Genomic DNA, 20,639 nt, shown 5'->3' on the forward strand with positions numbered 1-20,639 from the left:
ACCGTGTCACATTACAGGCAAAGCAGTTCCAGGCAATCTCCAAGAAAAAAGGCAGGCATAATTTGAATGCTCACTTTTCTTTTCTAGGGGAGCGTATGACAGTGTTTGGAAAAATGACACCTGTGCTACCAAAGTGGTCCTGTGGACTGCACTTAAAATGGTTGCCTCCAAGTTGTCGCAAAACGTGCCTTGTGTGACAAGGCCCTTTAATGTTTACAGTGGATAGGTTAAATGCCTGGATGAAAGATGACTGATGGATTCAACCTCAAACTAAGAGGAGTGGAACTGTGGATGATACATGTCTGTCCCACAGAATGGAAAAGTTAACCCTTCATCTGAATAAGAGAGCGTCTCAAAAGTCGGAACAGTAGGAATGATATGATTGGATCGGATTAAAGCCATTGGACCCTTTCGGTACAGAAAAAAAAAAAAAAATTCACAGATTTACAAATAATTTACAGGGTTTACAGAAGGTAATGGTGAAAGACTTCTCTTGAAATATTAGTCCATGAAATGCTTTACTTTTTGAGAAAACGGTAAAACAATATAAATTCTCGTTAACGAGAATTACGGATTTGTTATAAACACATGTCATGACACGGCGAAACGCCCGAAAACAGGAGTGGGTTTTCCCATTATTTTCTCCCGACTCCGATGTCCGATTGAGCCTAAATTTCCACAGGATTGTTATTTTATATATAAGTTGTGATACACAAAGTGTGGGACTTGGACAATACTGTTTACCGAAAGTGTATAATGGCTTTAAAGTATACGGTTCATGGACAGGTCCTTTGGACTATAGGAACAGGTGTCAGACAACTTGTTCGTAGGACAACTCAACAGTCAGACAACTTGATGGTTCGGACAACTTGATGGTTCAGACAACTCAACGGGTTGTCCGTTCAACCGTCAGACAAGTTGACTTTTGATCAGACAACTCAAAGGAAGGCAAGATGGTGTTTTTAAACATCCTCATTGCAACAGATCCGAACCATAAACTTGACCCAACCGACGAGCTGTCTGATAGTGAGTTTTCCTTCGGACGAGTTGTCTGAACACCTTCAAAACATTCCATTGGAACAATAAATAAGCTTATTCAGTGAAGTAGCACTGCTCCCAACATGCCCAAGGCTTCCCTTATTGGGGAAGCTTTTAATGGAGGGTCTATTCTGAGCATGATGTGGATTCTCACCTGAGCACTCTTGAATGATAGTTTCCTCTCTACTTCACTGCTAGAAGGTCCACACCATAAATAGACTTCATTCCCAGTGTCTAATATCATCACATCATCATCGGCAAGATCATCCTACAACAAACAAAAAGACATTTCATAATACAAGTTTATTTAACTATAAAGTCTCAGGTATGAGAATGGGGAAAAAGGGAGGATAATAGTACAAGAACCGACCTGGGACCATTTTTAGGGCTCTGCTTACCACCAGTACAAAATGGGCGGTTATATACAGATACATGGATTTCCACACTTCCGTTAAGCTCAGTTCACAGGTAAAATAAAATTAAATAAAAATTAGGCGCATGACAATGAACAAATATTAAACCAATAAAAAGCACATGACACATTATTATTACACATTAAGGAGAGGGACCAAAACTATGAGGTACCAATAAAAAATATACATTATAATGTTTAAAGAGAATGGTTGTAATAGTATACAATGAAGTCACACTTTCAATCAGAACAATGTTTACAACAAAAGCGTGACTCTTCTTTTATTTCCTCAAATAATGCTCCTTCGGACGTTTGTCATTTGAAGACCGATCAAAAGTATAGTTATGGACATGAAGAACATACACAGGGTTGTTATCTCTGCAACAATGGCCCTTAAAAGAACAGCTTGAAGCAGGGCCAGTAAGTCATCACTTGAACTGATTGCTCGCCCGCTCTTAGAAAACAGGGTTGGGTACCGGGGAACTGTTTTCAAACCGTTTTTATTGTATAAATCTACATGTAAAAATACACTTGTTCACTCAGACTTTCATCGGGTTTCATATAAGTTAAATTATATTTATTCTCCATTTTCTCTTGCATAATGTTTTCATTTTGTGTAGGCGCCTTGATTGGTTTTCTGGAGAAGTGCGCATTATAAATCCATATTATTATTATTTATTATCTAATGCATAAAGCACCATTTAAAAACTGCATATAATCATAATGAGGATTTACCTGGCAGAAATCTGAGCATTTCTCAGACACAGTGAAGAAACCTTTCTCGTTGGAGCAGCGGAACAGTCTAGAGTGATGCATATAGTACGCAGACTCATCGTACTTACGCTGACCACCAAGAGCCACCCACCAGAAATTCTCTGGCTCCTCCCCTTCACTAAGAAGCTGGAAACTATGGGCGTCCTGTGATGTAGAATTAACCAACCATGAATCACACATGTTTTTTAAGTTTGTTAAAATGGTAATGTGTATTTATCAATAATAATAATAATAATAATAACCTATTTATAATGGCCTTTTGCCAAAGGATAGGTTATCACACAAGCGCGAGTGGAATATGGAAAAATTTAGCGCTTCTGCGACAAGGTCAAAGGCCGAGTTGAATATTGTACGCAGACACTGGGGAGTTCTGGGCTAGGGGTATGCCTGCAACTGGGCACATAACAAACTGTGTATACAGTGTATGAATTTATGAACCACAACAGAATGGTCACACAGTAGGAGGGTTAACTATCTACAGTGCCTCATAAGAATACTCACATCAAACATGTCGTATGCTAACTCCTCAGTGACATGGGCCATATCAGGATCTGCTTTACTACCGATCCAAGTATACACAATACCCTTACTATCCTGGTTCTTGAATGGCACCTTCAGAATGTAGCTGCAAAATATCAGACATGAAATAGTTGTTGATTACTGACCAGAACCCAATTGCCAAGCACAAACACACTTTGGTTACCAGTAAAAGGTTACCAGCCCAAACTACCATTTCACAAAGTGTAGTTAATCAGCCAGTCCAACCAGAAAGCAATCAGAGAAGTGCATGGGCATAATGCATGTCTTTAGAGCATCTGAGAACTGTGCACCTTTTAATGGGCAAAACCATGTATCTCATAGATTAAAAGTCCAACAGAAATCCAACATGATATTGACATAGGAGAACTGATACCCGACTTCCTGTCCTTGATTAACTTTAGCATGACCCTTTGGCAACAGTCTTAACTGTAGCTGTATAGCTGTAGTTACTAACTTGGAAAGGGCCTTAGAAACAGGATCAACAGAGGTTAAAGACAGGGAAAACAACCACTGGACATGCTGGACCCCCCCCAAAAAATTGTTCCAAGAAAAAGTAATGCATATTATTACCAGAACTCAGAGTTGAGCCACTGCACCGTTGGGTGAACCTGTATAGAGCGGATCCTCAGCGGGTTTCCGTTCGCTCGGATATGATAGAAGGATAGGGGGTCTTAGAACCGGGGACCACAGAGTTAACAGACGGGGAAAGAAACCACTGGACCAACAAAAAATGGTTACAAGAAAATGTATTTATTTGAGTATTACCAGAACTCAGAGTTGAGCCACTGCACGGTTGGGTGAACCTGTATACAGCGGATACACAGTGGGTTGCCATTAGCTCGAATATGATAGAAGGATGGATTCAGGCTATTCTCGGTTGACTCGGCCGTTGTTGGCAGTCTACGACGACCTCTGTTGATCACAAAACTCTTCTTGAAATGGGAAAGGAATTTCAGGTTCTCTTGTTGCTGAAACAGAAAAAGGGAAATATCAATCGAGTATCAAATTTTAGCAATTAAAGTAAAGCCATGTTCTATCAGTTTGTGCTGCTAGCTCAGTCTGGTGATGATGTGTAGTTAATGTCTGTATGTTGAAGCATGCAGGGTGACTGATGCTCTTGCTGCAGAGGGGTTTCTAACCAATCTCTTCATGGGTTGGGCTGAGTGGATCTGTTTGTATGCTGTGCAAGTTGACCTCGAGAGCACACCTGACTAAACTGGTAATTGACTTGGTGAAACCTCAAATTCTTCCAAAATTAAAAAAAACCCTACTCCACGATAGTATAGGTGGTAGAATATAACGCAAGACAAGTCCCGGAAAGAACATAATCACACATGGTGCTGCCTCCAACCAAATATTAATTCTACCTACCTGACATAAGCGTACAACTTCCAGCTTATCTCCAAACAGTGACTCAAACTTCTTCTGCAGACTGAAGGTGAACGTCAGCCATCCCATATTACTAGCATCCCTTCCCTGCCAGAAGTACACGGTGCACTGGAAGTCCTCCTCAGGTTCCTCCTCATCCTCATCTTCATCTTCTCCTCTCTCAGAGCTTTCTTCTTTCTTCTCATCATCTTCTGGGATGTCTTTTGGGACCCAGTAGCGACAGAGGAAGACGTAGCAGTCGCCGCTATAGAAGTGACCTTTGAACAATTTGTATTGTATTGTATTATTATTATGTTTGATTCCAAACTGGAACATACCCCATAACTCTGGGGAGGGTAACAATATTATAAGAATAAATTACATGTTTATACCTGGATTTAATGGGTGGAGTATAGATTAATCCATAGGTGACTTTCATAAGCCCTGCAACAGCCCTATGTACATAGGACTATTCCTCTTTGCTGTACACAAATACAGAATCCTAGAAACGTACTCTCACTTCCAGGACCCCATTTAATAATAATCATAATAATAATTTATTCATTTATATTGCGCCCATTCCATAAAATGTATACAAGCGCATAACAAAAGAATGAAAACAAAAAAACTTAAAAAATTGACAACAGGAAAAAGTGAGGAAATACAGCGATCCCTACAAAGGAAAATACAAGAACCTTACAGGACTATCCAAAGAGTAAAATAGCAAAACATTAAGACAGTTAACCAAAATAAATTAGTAAAGGAACAATTATATGCATTTTATCATATACATATATACAAAGTGAAAGGCCTACTGGGTTAACCCTGCACCAGTGTTGATTAGCCATTGTTGAGACACACTATGAGCAAGTTTGAGCGCGCACATTTAGTCCACCACTGGTCGACCACAGACTAGCAACGCACATGCGCAGTGATGCACTCACTCGAACTATTCATTTGGAAGTCTAGTCAACCTGCCGTCTTTTCGCGTTAGTGTCACTGGTTCCCCTCTGCGCTTTACACATGTTAGAATGGAACATGCTGTTGGGACCAGTGAAGAAACCATGGGCTCAAGGCTGGTTCCAAATGGTCGACTACAGTAGTCAACCAGTGGTCAACCAGCCTGGGTTCGAGTGCAAATGGTCAACCTTAATAGTAAACCATTGTGCACACTCGAACTTGCTCTATACGTAGCATGCGGCCATTGGTGGCATGCTGGTCAGCTTCATGTATATAATAACTGCATCAACATCAATAGTTGAAGATGCTATTGATGCGTAAATAAGGTCCTTGTGATGTTGGACTTGTAAGCATTCATGTTGATGGTGGACATGTAGGCATCAATAATTTGTTTTACTTGAAAAAAGTCTATATGGGAAAAACATCAGTTTCTAAAATAATGACTGAACCTTTTCATAAGCGACAGAAAACAAACATAGCTACAAAACTAGTTGCTGCTACAAAACAATTGTACATCCCATCATGAACTAGCTATACCTATTTCTTTGTCTGGCAGTCGAACAAACTTCTTGCCCTCCAAGACGAATGACTCCATTCCATCCAGATCCTCGTTCCAATCATCCATCAATTGCTCCTGTTGGAAAGAAGAAAAAAACAAGAGAGGGCCACATCAAATTCAAATTCTTACTCAATCAAGAAGTTAATGGTTAAGAGGTTGTCCTTATTTTTAGACTTTGTGTTGTTGTAAGTCTTTTAGTTGCTGTTGGACTTCAACATACATGTAGGTCTTCATGTGTTTGACTGGTAGGACTTTGTACAAAGGCTCCGGAAGCTTGAGTCCCACACCTGACCTATCAGCCTTAGTTATAATTATTGACATTACAAGTTTTGGTATCAATTTTATTAATAAGTCCTAATGTTCAAGACTTTAAATAAGCACTTACTACTTCTGCGCTTGCCATTGGAGGCTGTCTGGGCATAAACAACGCTGACAGGTCCGTCTTCATTTCATCCTTGTCATCTGCATCCTATCAATCAAATTAAAGTATCATCTTAACGTAAAAGTAACAGTGCAAAAATTCGAGGTGTTGTTATTATTAGATATGATTAAAGCTAAATAAGTCGATGGCTAGAGTTGTAGTGGAGTCACTACAGTCAAGTTCGAGCAATAGTCTTGATTCACTAAGTGTGAATTTCAGAGATACCGCTATCACAAGGCCACTTCAAGGTGATTTGGGCTGTCTACCCAAATAAACTGTCACCAGGGGCATGTTGTCACCTACACCTGGGGCTGAAACAGGGTTACCCTCTTAACAGTCCATTAGGATGTAGGTATGGGTATTATCCACCAAGAGCCTGGCTGATAGAGCAGAATACAATACCTTCCAAACAATTTACAAAGCAAGTATTGTCAAGTGCTTTGCTCAAGGGCACATGTGTCATGACTGGGATTCGAACCCAAACTCTACTGCTGACAACACCAGAGTTGATGTTTCCTTCGACTAATTTGGTACCTTGTTGTCTAACCCTTGGTCCCCTCTAGAGCTACATGTACCAATGTAAATAATGGCCATTCAAGTTACCCTGTATACCCAATAATAAGTTGTGCTACCTTGAATAATTTAGTGATGACAACAGCTCTACACTTAAAAGTAGAAGGCAGGAATGAATACCTTTTGTATGGTTGCTTTCTTGATGAATGCTTCTGCACGACGTGTGTAGTCAACAGCCAAGACGTCATCCCATCCTGGGAACTTAGACTTAAACACTTGGCTCTCAGTTCTGTTGAATAAATAATGGGTACAAATACTGATAGTAATCAAACACTTGGCTCTCAGTTCTGTTGAATAAATAATGGGTACAAATACTGATAGTAATCATAAAAATAATTGAAGACTTATGTAGCCCACGTATCCAGCAGTTAGTCGTTTGAACAAAGAGCAACACCTTTTAAGGTTTTTAAGTTTATGAATTATAAGACCAATTTATGTAGCACCTTATAGGGACCTAAGGGTTTACAAGGTTGAGTATCTTGCTCAATGACACAAGCGCCAAGAACAGGACTCGTACCCACGCTCTGCTGACCAGAAACATCAGAGGGATTGCTGAAATTTATTTTAGTATGAAGTTTTAGCTTATCTTCTATGTATCTAGAATTAAACCACTAGGTAAAAAGGCTGTGTATTTTATAAATAATTTTTGGGGGGATGATTTACGACAAATTGATTAGAGCAGGATTTGATCCTGAGACCACAAGGTATACGTGATGGTAGTGTTCACCAACTGAGCTAAAAAGCCCTATATTGGAGGTCTCTTATTTGTAAATAATGTTTGGAGAGCACCAGTCAGAAATCATACAATAATAATACAACTGTACACTGCCTCAAGCCAGGGATCACACTTAAGTTTATGATACAACCTGGAAAGGGCATTGTAAGGGGATCACGGATCACCTAAAGTAGATGAATTTTTTTCCGATGTAGTCGCTGTAGCGTGAGCTTTACTAATCAAAATACTATATTGGTTTAGTATACACAATCTGACTCACATCACTTCATAAAAATCTTTTAGTTACGCACAAATGTAAAAACCAACATCAATATTAATCTGGTTAAAAAATTAGTCAGGAAGGAAACTTATGATATGGAATATGATTCTTTCATGCCAGGTCAAAATGGCATCCACTTTTATCAATTCTTAAGATAAACCTGGGCAAGCAATACATGTATGTTATTTCTGTTGTGCACGCATTGGAGCACCCAAAATAAAGATGAAAACAAACAGCTTTGTTATTTTAAATCAGATGCAAATTTGTATCTAGAAACCTCAGCTTCTTCTGAGCTGTTTCTCCAACAATTCCAAACAAAAATGTACAAACTTTAATTTTATTTAAACATGTCAATATTAGTCGCATAATAAAAACCAACAATGTTGAATTTAAAAATGATAAGATTGAACAACCTACATGTATGAACCAAATTAATGCAATCAATTGATGGATCAAGCTCCTTTAATTGATTGATAGATAGTTCAGTCAATCAATCAATCAATCAATCAATCAATCAATCAGTCAGTCAGTCAATGTTCAAACAAACAACCATTCAACCAATCGATCAATCACCATCCAATCAATCAATTGATTGATCAGTCAATCAGCAAATCAATCAATCAATTCAATAAATTCAGTCAATATAATCAATCAACTAACCAACCAATCAGTCAACCGATTGATTGATCAATTTGATCAATTTATCAATAACCACATAAATCAATTCACTAATCAATCACTCAACACTCAATCAACAAATCACACTTATAATTAATCTATTAATGGACAAACTGTTTTTAAAATTAGACCATTCCAAATCTGCATAAAAAAGCAGAGTATTAGTTTTTGCATGCAATGGAAAGAACTCTCTTGACTTCCACGATCACAATCTGCATAAAGACACATCAAACATTAACAATTAAATATGCATGCAATGGGAGAACTCCTCCCAGTTTTACAACCCACATCTGCATAAAAAAACATAGTATGTTAATCATTAATTATGCATGCACAAGCAAATCGCCTCCCCCTTTGTCATTCTCCAGCCAATCAGGTACAGATTCTCAGTGGTTGGATCCATTGCTATATGGTGGGGGTGTTGCTTCTGAGGGAGGGTAGGGCTTACCGCATTCTTTCTATCATAGATTTGAGCACCATCTCTGCAGTGCGTGTGTAGTCAACAGCTAATAGATCATCCCAGGTTGAGAAATGTTGCTTGAATATATAAAGTTCATACCTGAAGGGGGAGGGGTTAGAGAATGGTACAACCCACAGGATTGCAAGACACAAAACAATGCTGTAAGAACAAAACCAAGCTTTAGTAACCCCCTTTCACACTATTCTATTCCCTGGGGTTTTCCTTGGGGAATAACTGTCGGCTTTTTCACACTATGATCGATTTCACCCTGGTCGGCCCCTGGTCTGCCCCGGAGGGCATAACCCAGCAAACTGCCATCCCTGCTCTGGAGTAGGGATAAGCGATAAATCCCCAGGTGTTCTTGAAATGTACAACTAGAACTCGTTAGAATAGGGACACAGTGTGAAAGTAAGCCAGGGTATAACTGTGGGGTAAAAAACGTCTTGGGGCCTCCCCAGGGCTGTGTTTCATGGGAATAAGAGCTACAGTGTGAAAAGGGCTCAAATGGGTTGATGCAGAAAACTTCAAACTGGAAAAGGAATATTTCATAGCACAGCTAACCAGTTAGCTATAGAGGATGCATACACCTCATGACTATGAGGGGTTCTAGAATAGTGAATTAAGATAATCTTAAAGTCATACGTGTACAGAAATGATATTTGTACCTTGGACAAAAATCACATAATTTATTGAGTAAAAGGGCTGAGGCCTTGTCACACAGGGCAACTTTTACGGGCATTTTGGAGGCAAACAACTGCACTGCGTGCAAAAGAAGCCCTCTTGGTTATCAACAATATTTTCCTTACACTGTTACCAAGAAAGTTATGTGGAAATTAACAAGTGGAAGTTCGGTCTTCTTGTAGATTGCCAGGAAACGGTAGCCTGTCAATTGCCTCCGAGTGACATGGCCCTTCAAAATCAAGAATACTCCATACATTTATTATCAAAAGGTGTTTACTCCAGTTAGCAGAAACAAGGAGTTAAGCATTTATCTAACCATGTTAGCTGAGATGCTAAGCAGAGCAGGGACATGTTTAACCTGTTTTCGTTGTAGCATCAGTCATTTGCAAGAAAAAAATCCCAGTGAAACAATAGCATGCTTTATAACTCAAGTTAGATGTGCCATGAATATTCAAATTCAAATAAGAAATGCAAACAACGAGCTGCAGTAACCATAGATCTGCAGCAACACCATGGATTAATCTTAAAATTGATTGTCCACAAGCGCATCTTTTGTCGGCCCAACGATTGATGGCATCCCTCTACCATTCCTTCCACAACAGGTGCTGCCAAGCTCCCTAGACAGTACACTCCTGGTGGTTTAGAAGGCGCATTCTCCTGCTAGCAATCATGCATTTGACGGACATGGCCCTTGCCTTTGGAACTGTCTCCCTCATCAGATCCATTCTGCTCAGTCACAATTTCTTTTTTTAGACACACCTGAAACTGTTCCTATTCAACAGTTGATTGCTAAGGACCAACTGCCTTGTCCCATTATTTGTCCCCTTATATATCTATTTATTTAACATTAATCGTTGCGTTACCCTTTGCTAACAGGTAGGATCCGAACTGCCTCTAGCCACTGGGCTAGCTCAGTGGTCTAGTTGGAAGACATCTGCTCTAGCAATGCAAAGCTCGTGGGTTTGAATCCCACCCAAGTGTTATGCCTGTGGATTTTTTCACAGAATGGGGTATACAGTGCTAAATATACATCCATGGGCAAGTTCGATCAGCGACCATTTGTCAACCACTAAGCAATATTCAATGGTTACCTATGCATGAAATACGTCCTGTGTACCAGGCAAAATGGCCCAATGGTCGCCAATAGTCAAGTTTAGTCCCTTGTTCGAACTTGCTCTAGGTAAGGGTAGAAACAAATTTGCATTGTTTGTTGTAAAGTGCTGTGGAACCCAATATGAGGGCGCACCATAAATGCCTGTTATTACAATAATGACTTACCCTTCTAGGACTCTGATGACGCTTGCACAACTGGGACGATGAATAATACTACACAGTTCCTGGGATAACTTCAACGCTGCTGCTCGGACCAGTCGAGTCGACTTACGACCAATCCTAAAAATAAATAAATAAATTTTACAAACATGAGGCACCTACAGGCACATGACAAGCATGGCCCAGAAACTCCAACAGTGTCACAGCCTTCAAACATGCTCTCAAAACCCACCTTTTTCCCTCTTCGTAGCTGGTCATCTTTGTCTTTGTTACGTCTTTTCCCCTTCTTTCTTCAGCGCCTTGTATCCTTTCGCAATTTGGCGCTTTATAAATTACTGTTATTATTATTATTATGCTATCATGCGATAAATCATCTACATTAAACCTTAATACTTCAAAGGCCTTTTTGCCCCGTTGAACTCTGAAGTGTTGACTTACCACACAAAGACGTCAGCAGTACAGTCTAAGATGTAAACATTCTTGGTGTCTAGCAGAGACTGAATGAGCTTTCCCTTTGGTAGCTCAACTGTAAATAACAAGCGATGATGACACATAATCACTTCACCAAACAGTAACGAGCAGTCACAAAGCTTTGAGTAGATACCAAATTCTACTTTAAAGGATTCAGGTACTTTTTCAAAATGTCCACAGATTTACATTAAACTTACAGGGTTTGAAGATAATGATAGTGGGAAACTTCCCTTCAAATATTACTAACTGAGGTTCTGTAGTTTTTGAGAAATTAGTAAAACAAGTCAGAAAATAATTTTCGTCTCAGGAAGACGAAATTTGTTTTAGCATGTAAAATCCCAATAACCAGTTATGATATTATAGCGTAACCAAAACATAACTGGTTAATACGTTTTAACATGCTAAAGCTGAGACAATTCTTAAAAACTACAGCACCTCAGTAAGTAAAATTTCAAGGGAAGCTTTCTACTATCATAATCTTCAAACTGTGTAAGTTTAATGTATATCTGTGGACATTATGTTTTGTGTTACATAGACCCTTTAAGGCACTGGACACTCTCGATAATCACTCAAAAAATTGTTAGCATAAAAACTTACTTGTTAACGCTCAGTGAAGAGCTGTTGATAGGGTAAAACACTGTGAGAAACAGCTCCCTCTGAAGTAACGTAGTTATTGAGAATGAAGTAATTTCTCACTAAAATATTTGAATTTGATTTTGAGACCTCGGAATCAGAATTTGAGGTCTCGAAACCAAGCATCTGAAAGCACACAACTTGTGTGGCAAGGGCGTTTTTTCTTCCATTCTTCTCCTGCACCTTAGACACCCGATTGAGCTTAAACACAGGTTTGTTATTTTATGCATATGTTGAGATACACCAAGTGACAGGGCTGGTCTTTGACAATTACCAATAGTTTCCAGTGTCTTCAAGTATATAGCAGAAACTACAGTATCACATATCATAATATATACATTGTCAAATTCTTTAACTGTTAAGCAATTAGTCCATTAGCCCATTAGTCCAATTTCCACAGGTTTGTTATTTTATGTATGTTGAGATACACCAAGTGAGACGACTGGTCTTTGACAATTACCAATAGTTTCCATTGTCTTTAAGTATATAGCAGAAAGTATCACATATCAAATATACATTGTCAAATTCTTTAACTATTAAGCAATTAGTCCATTTTAAAAGTCCTATAAAAGAAAGCAGAAACTCACCCTGAGGAAGCTCCAAGTAGCCCATTCCAAGACCAACCTTGTATAGCTTAGGCTTCTCTGGGACAAAATCACCCACCCAAGGCTGTAACCAGAAACCAATCAGTCAATACAAATTATTGCAACTGTGATCATGTACATAATGATCTTGACAAACCTCATCAGAAGTGATAGGTAAATTAAATTGATAACACAATGGGAGACTTTTTAGGACACTAGGTGTTAGTAAATTCAGTGCTCTTAGGGATGTATGCTTGCTCAGAACAACGACAACTAACCTGGGACCAATTTCATGGCTCTGCTTTTTATACCGAAAGCAAAAACTCGGCACAGGATAGAAGCAGGATATTCCACGCTTACTTCATGCAACATTATTTCAAGCAGGAAATTTGTTAGGAAATTTGGCACTTGCAGAGTTAGCAGGGAATGTAATCGTAAGCACAGAATTCTGGGGTTAAAAAGAGCCATAACAATTGGCCCTGATGTCTTCAGAAAGTCAGAAGAACAGGAAAGAGACTGATCAAGATCCTTACCCTAATGACAAAGTCATCCTGCACTCCGTCTAGATCTTCCCAGAACTCTTCCGTCTCTTCCCCTTGGACCATCACGGTGATGGTAGAGTTGTTCTTACGTTCCATCTTATTAATCTTCTCTGCTAGAAGCCTAATATTGAAATACACAGGGAAAAAAAAAAATAATAGTAAGAGATTTGATTTCACACATACATGTAAAACAAATACATGTAGTGGACAACGGGTAGTAAGTTTTCTCTTCAACTCTTTAGAGACCATAGTGTTGTCAAGCGGCTTCAACCAAAATGCCCAAAGCGGCCGCAAACAGCCGCAATATTTGAACGAACTTTTGCTCAAACGAGAGGGTATTTAATGTTTCCTGTGTAAACATAGACACAAACTCAAAAAACAAAACCATGTATATATGTTTCTTATAATTTTCCATGGCACTTTACCTGAAAATAGCAGTGCAAAAAATCAACAAGACAATGTTTGGGCAGATGGTGATCAGTAAACATAAATTAATGGTCTCTATATGATTAAAGGCAGTGGACACTATTGGTAATTGTCAAACACTAGCCTTCACAGTTGGTGTATCTCAACATATGCATAAAATAACAAACCTGTGCAAATTTGAGCTCAATCGCTCATCGAACTTGCGAGATAATAATGAAAGAAGTTACGAAGTTGTGTGCGTTTAGATGGTTGATTTCGAGACCTCAAGTTCTAAATCTGAGGTCTCAAAATCAAATTCGTGGAAACTTACTTCTTTCTCGAAAACTATGGCGCTTCAGAGGGAGCCATTTCTCACAATGTTATATACCATCAACCTCTCCCCATTACTCGTCACAAAGAAAGGTTTTATGCTAATAATTATTTTGAGTAATTACCAATAGTGTCCACTGCCTTTAATATCCAAAGCTCCTTAACTTCCTGGGTGTTATAGTAATAGAATTACAGACTTCCTACTCATAAAAATAATGCAAACTACCAAGCTTGTGTCTTCGAGAAAACTAAAGGTCAAAAGAATAATTATAAAGAAAAAATCTTAACTCAGAAAAAGTCATAACAAATCTCAGACCTGAAAATGAAAATATTTGATTCCAAAACAAATAGTCTGAGCCCTAATTTATACTGACCTTGCTTTGGATCTGGTGATTGATTTACAGCGTGCTCCATACCAGATGAGAATCCTTGGTCCCAGATCCAGAATGAAGACATAAAATGGATCCAGCTGCTCAGGTTCCATGGTAACCTAAACATAGAGATAATGATACAAATCAGTCAACACACTGTAACCTCAGCCTATAACTGGTACCCATTTCAAGGCACTGACTCTGCGAGTTTGATCATGTTCTTCATCAGAATAATCTTGAATGCGCCATGCTGGTGGGCAATGTCATTGTGCATTATTCAGTGAAGTGCGCATTTTAAGAGACGCAGCGTTTACACATAAACCTATTGCCCATCAACATGGTGAGTGTGAACAGTCGCCGGAATTACACTAAATACAGTTCAGTCAGGCCCCAAAAAGCTTTGAAACTAACTTACTGCTTCAAGGTGCAGACTCTGGGTCCCAGACACTCTGTACATGCGCACAACGTGATCGCTATCCTCAACACTATAGAACCCACTGGCTGTACCGCCCTCTATGTAGGAGATGTTGTTGTCGAAGAGAACGAGAAACTCTGGGCTTTCATCTTCCATTTCCTCGCGGATCGTTCGTGTCTTGGTGCAGAGCAAGTTGCGGAGATTCACAGCGTGGATGGCTGAGCATGCCTTCTTGTCAAGCTGCAAATTATAAATGTTTAGGAATACATCAAACTACTACAGGGAACTAAAGTTAGACACAAACTTTATTGGTTTGCGGAACACCATGTGTGTATCTACCTGCCCGGACTGGGGCGGATTAACAGAGTAACGGCAACAAGACCTAACAGCAACAAGATCATATAGATACATAGGGCAAAGACAGTTTAAGCATTTTTAAAAAATAACACAATATTTAACAGGAAGCTAATGAAGCTGCATTAGAGCTGGGGTGATATGCTCATACTTTTTTGGTATAAGGGGGAAGGAGTGATGGCATTGAGACCAGGGGTGGATTTCACAGAGAGTTCAACCTAGTCTTATCTCGGCTTAGGACGAACTTAAGACTAGATATAAGTTTTTGATATCTCTTAGACCTAATACTAACTCTTTGTAAGATCGACCCCAGCTAGGATAGCACTGCAATAATCAATCCGGATATGAGTTCTTACCGTTGCTGTATTACCAATCCAGTAAAAGATCTGCCATTGTAAGTTATCACTGTCATCAAAGTATGTCTGTACAAAGAAAATAGTAAAGAAAAAATATTTGTTATCTCACAAGTGCAAATGGAATATGCAAACATGTAGGGTTACGTGACATTCATTATGAAAAAATCTTGTTAAATATTTCAACACGTGAACTTAAAAACAAAACATTTAAAATCTGTCAAATATATCGAGAATGTTTAGAGTAGTAGCCAGGTACGTCACTTACATGAAGGATGATGTAGCAATCTGCTTCGTAGAACTTGCCATGCATTGCTGCCAGAAAAACATAAATAAATACACAATCAGGGTGACAAATGACAAATCAACTGCATATACCCTTCCCAAGGACGCAGCAACAAGGTTAAAGGTACTTTACACTATTGGTAATTACTCAAAATAGTGGGTAGGATAAAAACTTACTTGGTAACGAGCAATAGAGAGCTGTTGATAGTATAAAACATTGTGAGAAACAGCTCCCTCTGTAGTAACACAGTTTTTGAGAAAGAGGTAATTTCTCACTCAAATATTAAATTACTTCAGGCCTGAAGCCTTTTATTGGCATCTGAAAGCACACAGATTTGTGCAACAGGGGTGTTTTTTCTTCTCTATACTCTTGCAACTTCGATGACCAACAGAGTCCGAATTTCCAAAAATTTGACATTTTATGCATACATGTTGGGATACACAAAGTGAGAATTCTGGTGTTCGGCAATATTACCAAAGGTGCCCATGCCTTGTAAGGACACAAGTGTCAGGACCAGGACTCAAATCCACACTGCTGATCAGAAACACACAAGAGTTTGAGTCCGTTATTCTCATCGGCTTGGCCACGACACGCCACTCTTATAACCATGTGTGTGAAACGTACCTTCATCAATCATTAGTGGTACAAAGTTCTCAATCTGCCAGATACAGAGTCCCTCGTCACTACCGATGTCCTCAGGGAAGAAATCACTATAGTCTAACTGAGGTTTCTCCAATGCATCCAGCCAACTCTTAGGCCTAGTAAAAATGACCAATTAGGAGTGTTAATTGTACACAAGGGATCTGGGGTTGATTTCACAAAGAGTTAGGACTAGTCCCAGCCTATAGGACATACTAAAAAACTTAAAGCTAGTCCTAAGTTAGGACGAGTAACTTGTCCTAACTCCAGATAAGACCAGTCTTTACTCTTTGTGAAATCCACCCCAGATTGGTTGGCTTTTCTCTATGTTTTACCTCTGTGGACTCCCAGTTCGTGTTCAAATCCCACCTCAGACCGAAACACAAAACAAACTTGAAAAGCACAGAAAAATCTTACTTAGCAGAAATTTCTTACCAGCCGACATTCCACAGTGTTGATGGTTGCAATTGGTACCCAAATAATTTTTCACTAAGCAGTATTTTCTGCTTAACAGCTTTAAGAAATTTGTTTTTACAACATTGAGAGAGTCATTAAGAATACTATTTGATAAAATAGGGAAAAAGTTGCCATAAACAGTGAGATTTTCAAACTTGTTCATCAGAACATGGACAGATTGGTTTGCATTCAGGGAAGTTTCTGCAGAATCAGGGAGAGTTGGAACTTCTTGTTGGAACTTCTTGATAATGGTGAATACTTACTTGACTTCTTCTTGTTCATCTGTTCCTGCAGTCTTCCCTTCATTTTTCTCTTTGGCTAAATCACTCATGCCCTGAATAAAAATTTCAAAAAGGCCAAGTTAATCTCAAGTCGTTGGTTAAATACATTTATTAGAGAGGGCCAGGCACCTAAAATCTTCTGTGTCCACAGCTACTCTTCATACCGGGCCTGGAATTATTTAATTGCCCTGGGGGCCACGGTCTCTATTGCCCCAAGTCTTGGCCTTCGTGCCCCTTCAAAGGTAACCCATAGACTTTAAGATTCTCCAACGGAAGTGTCCTTAAGGAGGCTTTGTAAGATGAAAACGGATTTGAAATTCCAAACGGTCATACTATTGAAAGATTCTTTGGCCACAATGCATGAGTGAGGGTATGTTTTCTCACAACGCTTGTGTCAATAGACCCCTTCAAATACGTGCAGCATACTCACATGTGCCTATCCTGGGTGTCAAAATCGTATACAAACATGCACAAAAGAAATTTGACACCCAAAACTACGCTTATTAATCGGAGGCGCGTTCTGTAATGTGTAAGAAATCAATAGCTCCCCCTTGCATCACGCGAAATGCTACAGGTACGATGAGGTTATGCGCACGTTTTTTAATGCACAGAGAACAGCTATTGTCTAATGATCTGCCTCCTTTTTGAGAGTGTGACTGTGACGTCATATGAACTGGGTCAATAGAGTGACTGAAGAATGTTAAACTTGTTTACCTTCAAGACTTTGGCTTGTCCCTCTTGGTCTTTGCCTTGCGTTAAACTCTCCTGTCTGCGACGTCTAAGCCTCAGCTTACGAGCCAAGGGATCCTTAGATGCTGGAGACAGCAAATAAAACAAAGAAAAGGTGGGGTTTTGGTGAGAGAAAGACATCTGCTCTTGAATGGCAATGGTCTTTGATTCAAATCCCACCCGAGTGATATGACAAGTGTCTCAACCAGGACTCAAACCAACACTCGGGTAAAAAGAACACCAGAGCCTTGAATCCAGCGCTCTAATCAGTTCAACCACGATTCACTAGTACTGAGTATACAGTGCTTTACACACAACGGTGTAAGAGTTTAACCTAATAATATACCAACGTTTTACTTTGTCTAAAATTTGTTTGTAAAAGCTCCGCTCCTCAATCTGGGGCGATCTAATTGGTTTTAAATAATAATTATTTTTTTATTTTTTTCATTTTTTTTATTTTTTTTTTTTTGGGGGGGGGTTAACAAAATTATGTAGGGAAACAAACACAACGGGATGAGAGGTGGACTTACATGGTGAGCCACCTCCAGGGGTTGGTGGTAAAGCTCCAACGAGTCTCAGCTGATGACTCAATGAAAAGTCAATATTGTAGAACTCGGCTCCGCTACCCTTCTGCATAGCGCGTGGTTTAGGAGGCATCACAAGGTTAGGGTTGTCTCTCACGTCAAGGACCTACCATAAAGGTCAAAGCAAAAATATGCCGAATACCAGTCACAGATTGTACATGTGGATTGGCGTTTTGGCTGGTGACCTAATTCTTGTAAGCATAATTTTGTTGTGCTTAGCTACTTTTTGTGCTTAAAGACAGTTGACACTATTGGTTATTGTCAAAGACCAGTCTTCTCTCTTGGTGTATCTCAACATATGCACAAAATAACAAACCTGTGAACATTTGAGATCGATTGGTCGTCGGAGTTGCAAGATAACTATAAAAGAAAAAAACACCCGTGTCACACAAAGTTGTGTGCTTTCAGATGCTTGATTTCGAGACCTCAAGTTCTAAACTTGAGGTCTCGAAATCAAATTCATGAAAAATTACTTCTTTCTCTAAAACTATGTTACTTTAGAGGGAGGCGTTTCTCACAATGTTTTATACCATCAACTTCTCCCCATTACTCATTACCAAATGAAGTTTTATGCTAATAATTATTTGGAGTAATTACCAATAGTGTCCAATGCCTTTAAAAAGCTCTTTGAAATTGGACCCATGGATGGTGCCGAGTTGGTAAACCAGGCAGAGGTTTGTAAGAGTAGAAAAGTAATAAACCACACAGGAAACTTATGTTGAACAAAAAATAATAAGCTAAGGTGGGATTTGAACTGGCAGCCTCCAGATTAATGTGCCGGTGCTTTTCCAACTGAGCTAACTGAGTGTTGTACGGGGTCTCCATATTTTTGCCGGTCTCAAAATGTTGTCAATATCTTTGTTCGGAGGTGCCAGTCAAAAGCCCTTCAACCTCTAGTTCCAATATAGACTGCAGCCAATTTCATGAAACTTTCTGCAACTGCGTAAGTTCACTTCTGCAATGTTTATGGCGCAACTTACAACATAAAAGATGTGCAAGTAGACTTAGGTATTTGCGTAAAGTTTCGTGAAACAGCTGCGAGAATCACACCAAATTATAAGATAAAACCTGGGAAGTGGCAGCAAAGGGGTCCCCTTTAGGGGGAGTGACTTTAATTCAAATATCAACGAATAAACCACAGGGGAAACTGACTAAATAATTATGATTGAGCAAAACAAAACATTTTTTCTTACCTCAAGATCTGTGATAAGATGGATGGCTTCTGGGAGGGTCAGGAGTCTATTCTTGGTCAGGATCAACTTCTTGATCTTCGGACATCTAAAAGAACCAATAATCAAGACACTTAACCAATAATGCTGCATCCTTGGGATGGGATGTAAAGCTGTAGGTCCCGTGTGTTGTGTAACGCACATAAAAGAACCAAGTACACAAAATGCTGAGCAAAGGGGTTCCCCTGGAATGGTTTGACTGGCTGCATAGTGTATCACAGCAATTTGTAAACCATTATCTAGTGCTATGTAAAGGAACAGGACACATTCAAAAACGTAGCTCTACATACCTAATAGGATAAAAGTATAATAATGTTCAGGCACCTTGAGCTTTACAGTGTGGCGGATTTGAGCAATCAGCAGTAAAATATTTTGGGTGCTGTGAGATCCCAATCAGATGTGCACACTATTTAAGAACTACGTGACCAGGGGTAATAATGTTGTGTTGAAAGCGCTTTGAGACGCCCTCCATGTGTGAAAAGCGCTATACAAAAACTGGTTTAGTATTATTATTACTACGTAATATTATTGTAAATAATTGTTCTTATTAATTATTTATACTTTTAATTTCCAAGGGATGACAACCAGAGTATTACACTAACCTACACAACCCTTCTGGTATAGACTCCAGATTGTTATTTGCAGCCACAAACTGCTCCAGACTGATCATCTTGCCAATGCCGATCGGTATTCCATCAAAGTCTATCTGGTTACTGCTGATGTACAAACGCTTCAGGCTGATCAACTTGCACAGAGCGGCTGGTAAGGAGGTTAGCTTGTTACGGCCCAAGTTCAAGGTCTGAAGGTTCACCCATGTGTCTATACACAAGGGGAAAAAGAGAAAAAAAGTTTGCACACCATACAAGTATTGCTACAAATGTTGTTGGGCACAATCTTTGAAAATGCGTGCAGGCAATTTGTGAACTAAAGACTGCCCATACACACATAGATAAAAATTGTTAGGCTCAGACACGAAACTGACAGAAACTACTATGGGCAGCACCCTGTATCAATACCTCTAGCCACCAACCCCGAAAATGGAAGTGCACAAAGCTACACTTCCAGGGGTTCTGATGGAGCAACGTGAATGACAAAGATCAGGCAGTGTTCAACAAATGCTCCCTAGCTATCCTGCGCAAATTTTGAAACATTTTAAGATATTACACAAAGAGGGTTTATTATTCAACTGAAAATCACAAGACCGCTTGACTTGTTCATTTATGAGTCTACAGGCCCGGCACTAAAA

General features: G+C 39.3%; 1 protein-coding gene across 1 annotated transcript in view; it reads right to left on the minus strand.

Annotated features, from left to right (window-relative positions):
* LOC139943917 (protein flightless-1 homolog) overlaps positions 1-20,639 on the minus strand; it is a 31,060-nt gene that overhangs the window by 3,512 nt on the left and 6,909 nt on the right. The window contains exons 8-29 of the mRNA XM_071940808.1: positions 19,996-20,212; positions 19,358-19,442; positions 18,111-18,270; positions 17,566-17,666; positions 16,834-16,904; positions 16,100-16,233; positions 15,458-15,504; positions 15,193-15,258; positions 14,483-14,722; positions 14,071-14,186; positions 12,953-13,082; positions 12,423-12,504; positions 11,170-11,257; positions 10,738-10,851; positions 6,766-6,874; positions 6,037-6,120; positions 5,630-5,726; positions 4,136-4,410; positions 3,530-3,732; positions 2,726-2,849; positions 2,186-2,368; positions 1,193-1,306 (exon numbers count right to left, since the gene is read on the minus strand). Coding sequence (XP_071796909.1) covers positions 1,193-1,306; positions 2,186-2,368; positions 2,726-2,849; positions 3,530-3,732; positions 4,136-4,410; positions 5,630-5,726; positions 6,037-6,120; positions 6,766-6,874; positions 10,738-10,851; positions 11,170-11,257; positions 12,423-12,504; positions 12,953-13,082; positions 14,071-14,186; positions 14,483-14,722; positions 15,193-15,258; positions 15,458-15,504; positions 16,100-16,233; positions 16,834-16,904; positions 17,566-17,666; positions 18,111-18,270; positions 19,358-19,442; positions 19,996-20,212 — 2,840 coding nt within the window. The remainder of the gene's footprint in view (positions 1-1,192; positions 1,307-2,185; positions 2,369-2,725; positions 2,850-3,529; positions 3,733-4,135; positions 4,411-5,629; positions 5,727-6,036; positions 6,121-6,765; positions 6,875-10,737; positions 10,852-11,169; positions 11,258-12,422; positions 12,505-12,952; positions 13,083-14,070; positions 14,187-14,482; positions 14,723-15,192; positions 15,259-15,457; positions 15,505-16,099; positions 16,234-16,833; positions 16,905-17,565; positions 17,667-18,110; positions 18,271-19,357; positions 19,443-19,995; positions 20,213-20,639) is intronic.

The sequence above is a fragment of the Asterias amurensis genome, chromosome 11 (genome assembly GCF_032118995.1).
Source record: "Asterias amurensis chromosome 11, ASM3211899v1".
Classification (NCBI taxonomy): domain Eukaryota; kingdom Metazoa; phylum Echinodermata; class Asteroidea; order Forcipulatida; family Asteriidae; genus Asterias; species Asterias amurensis.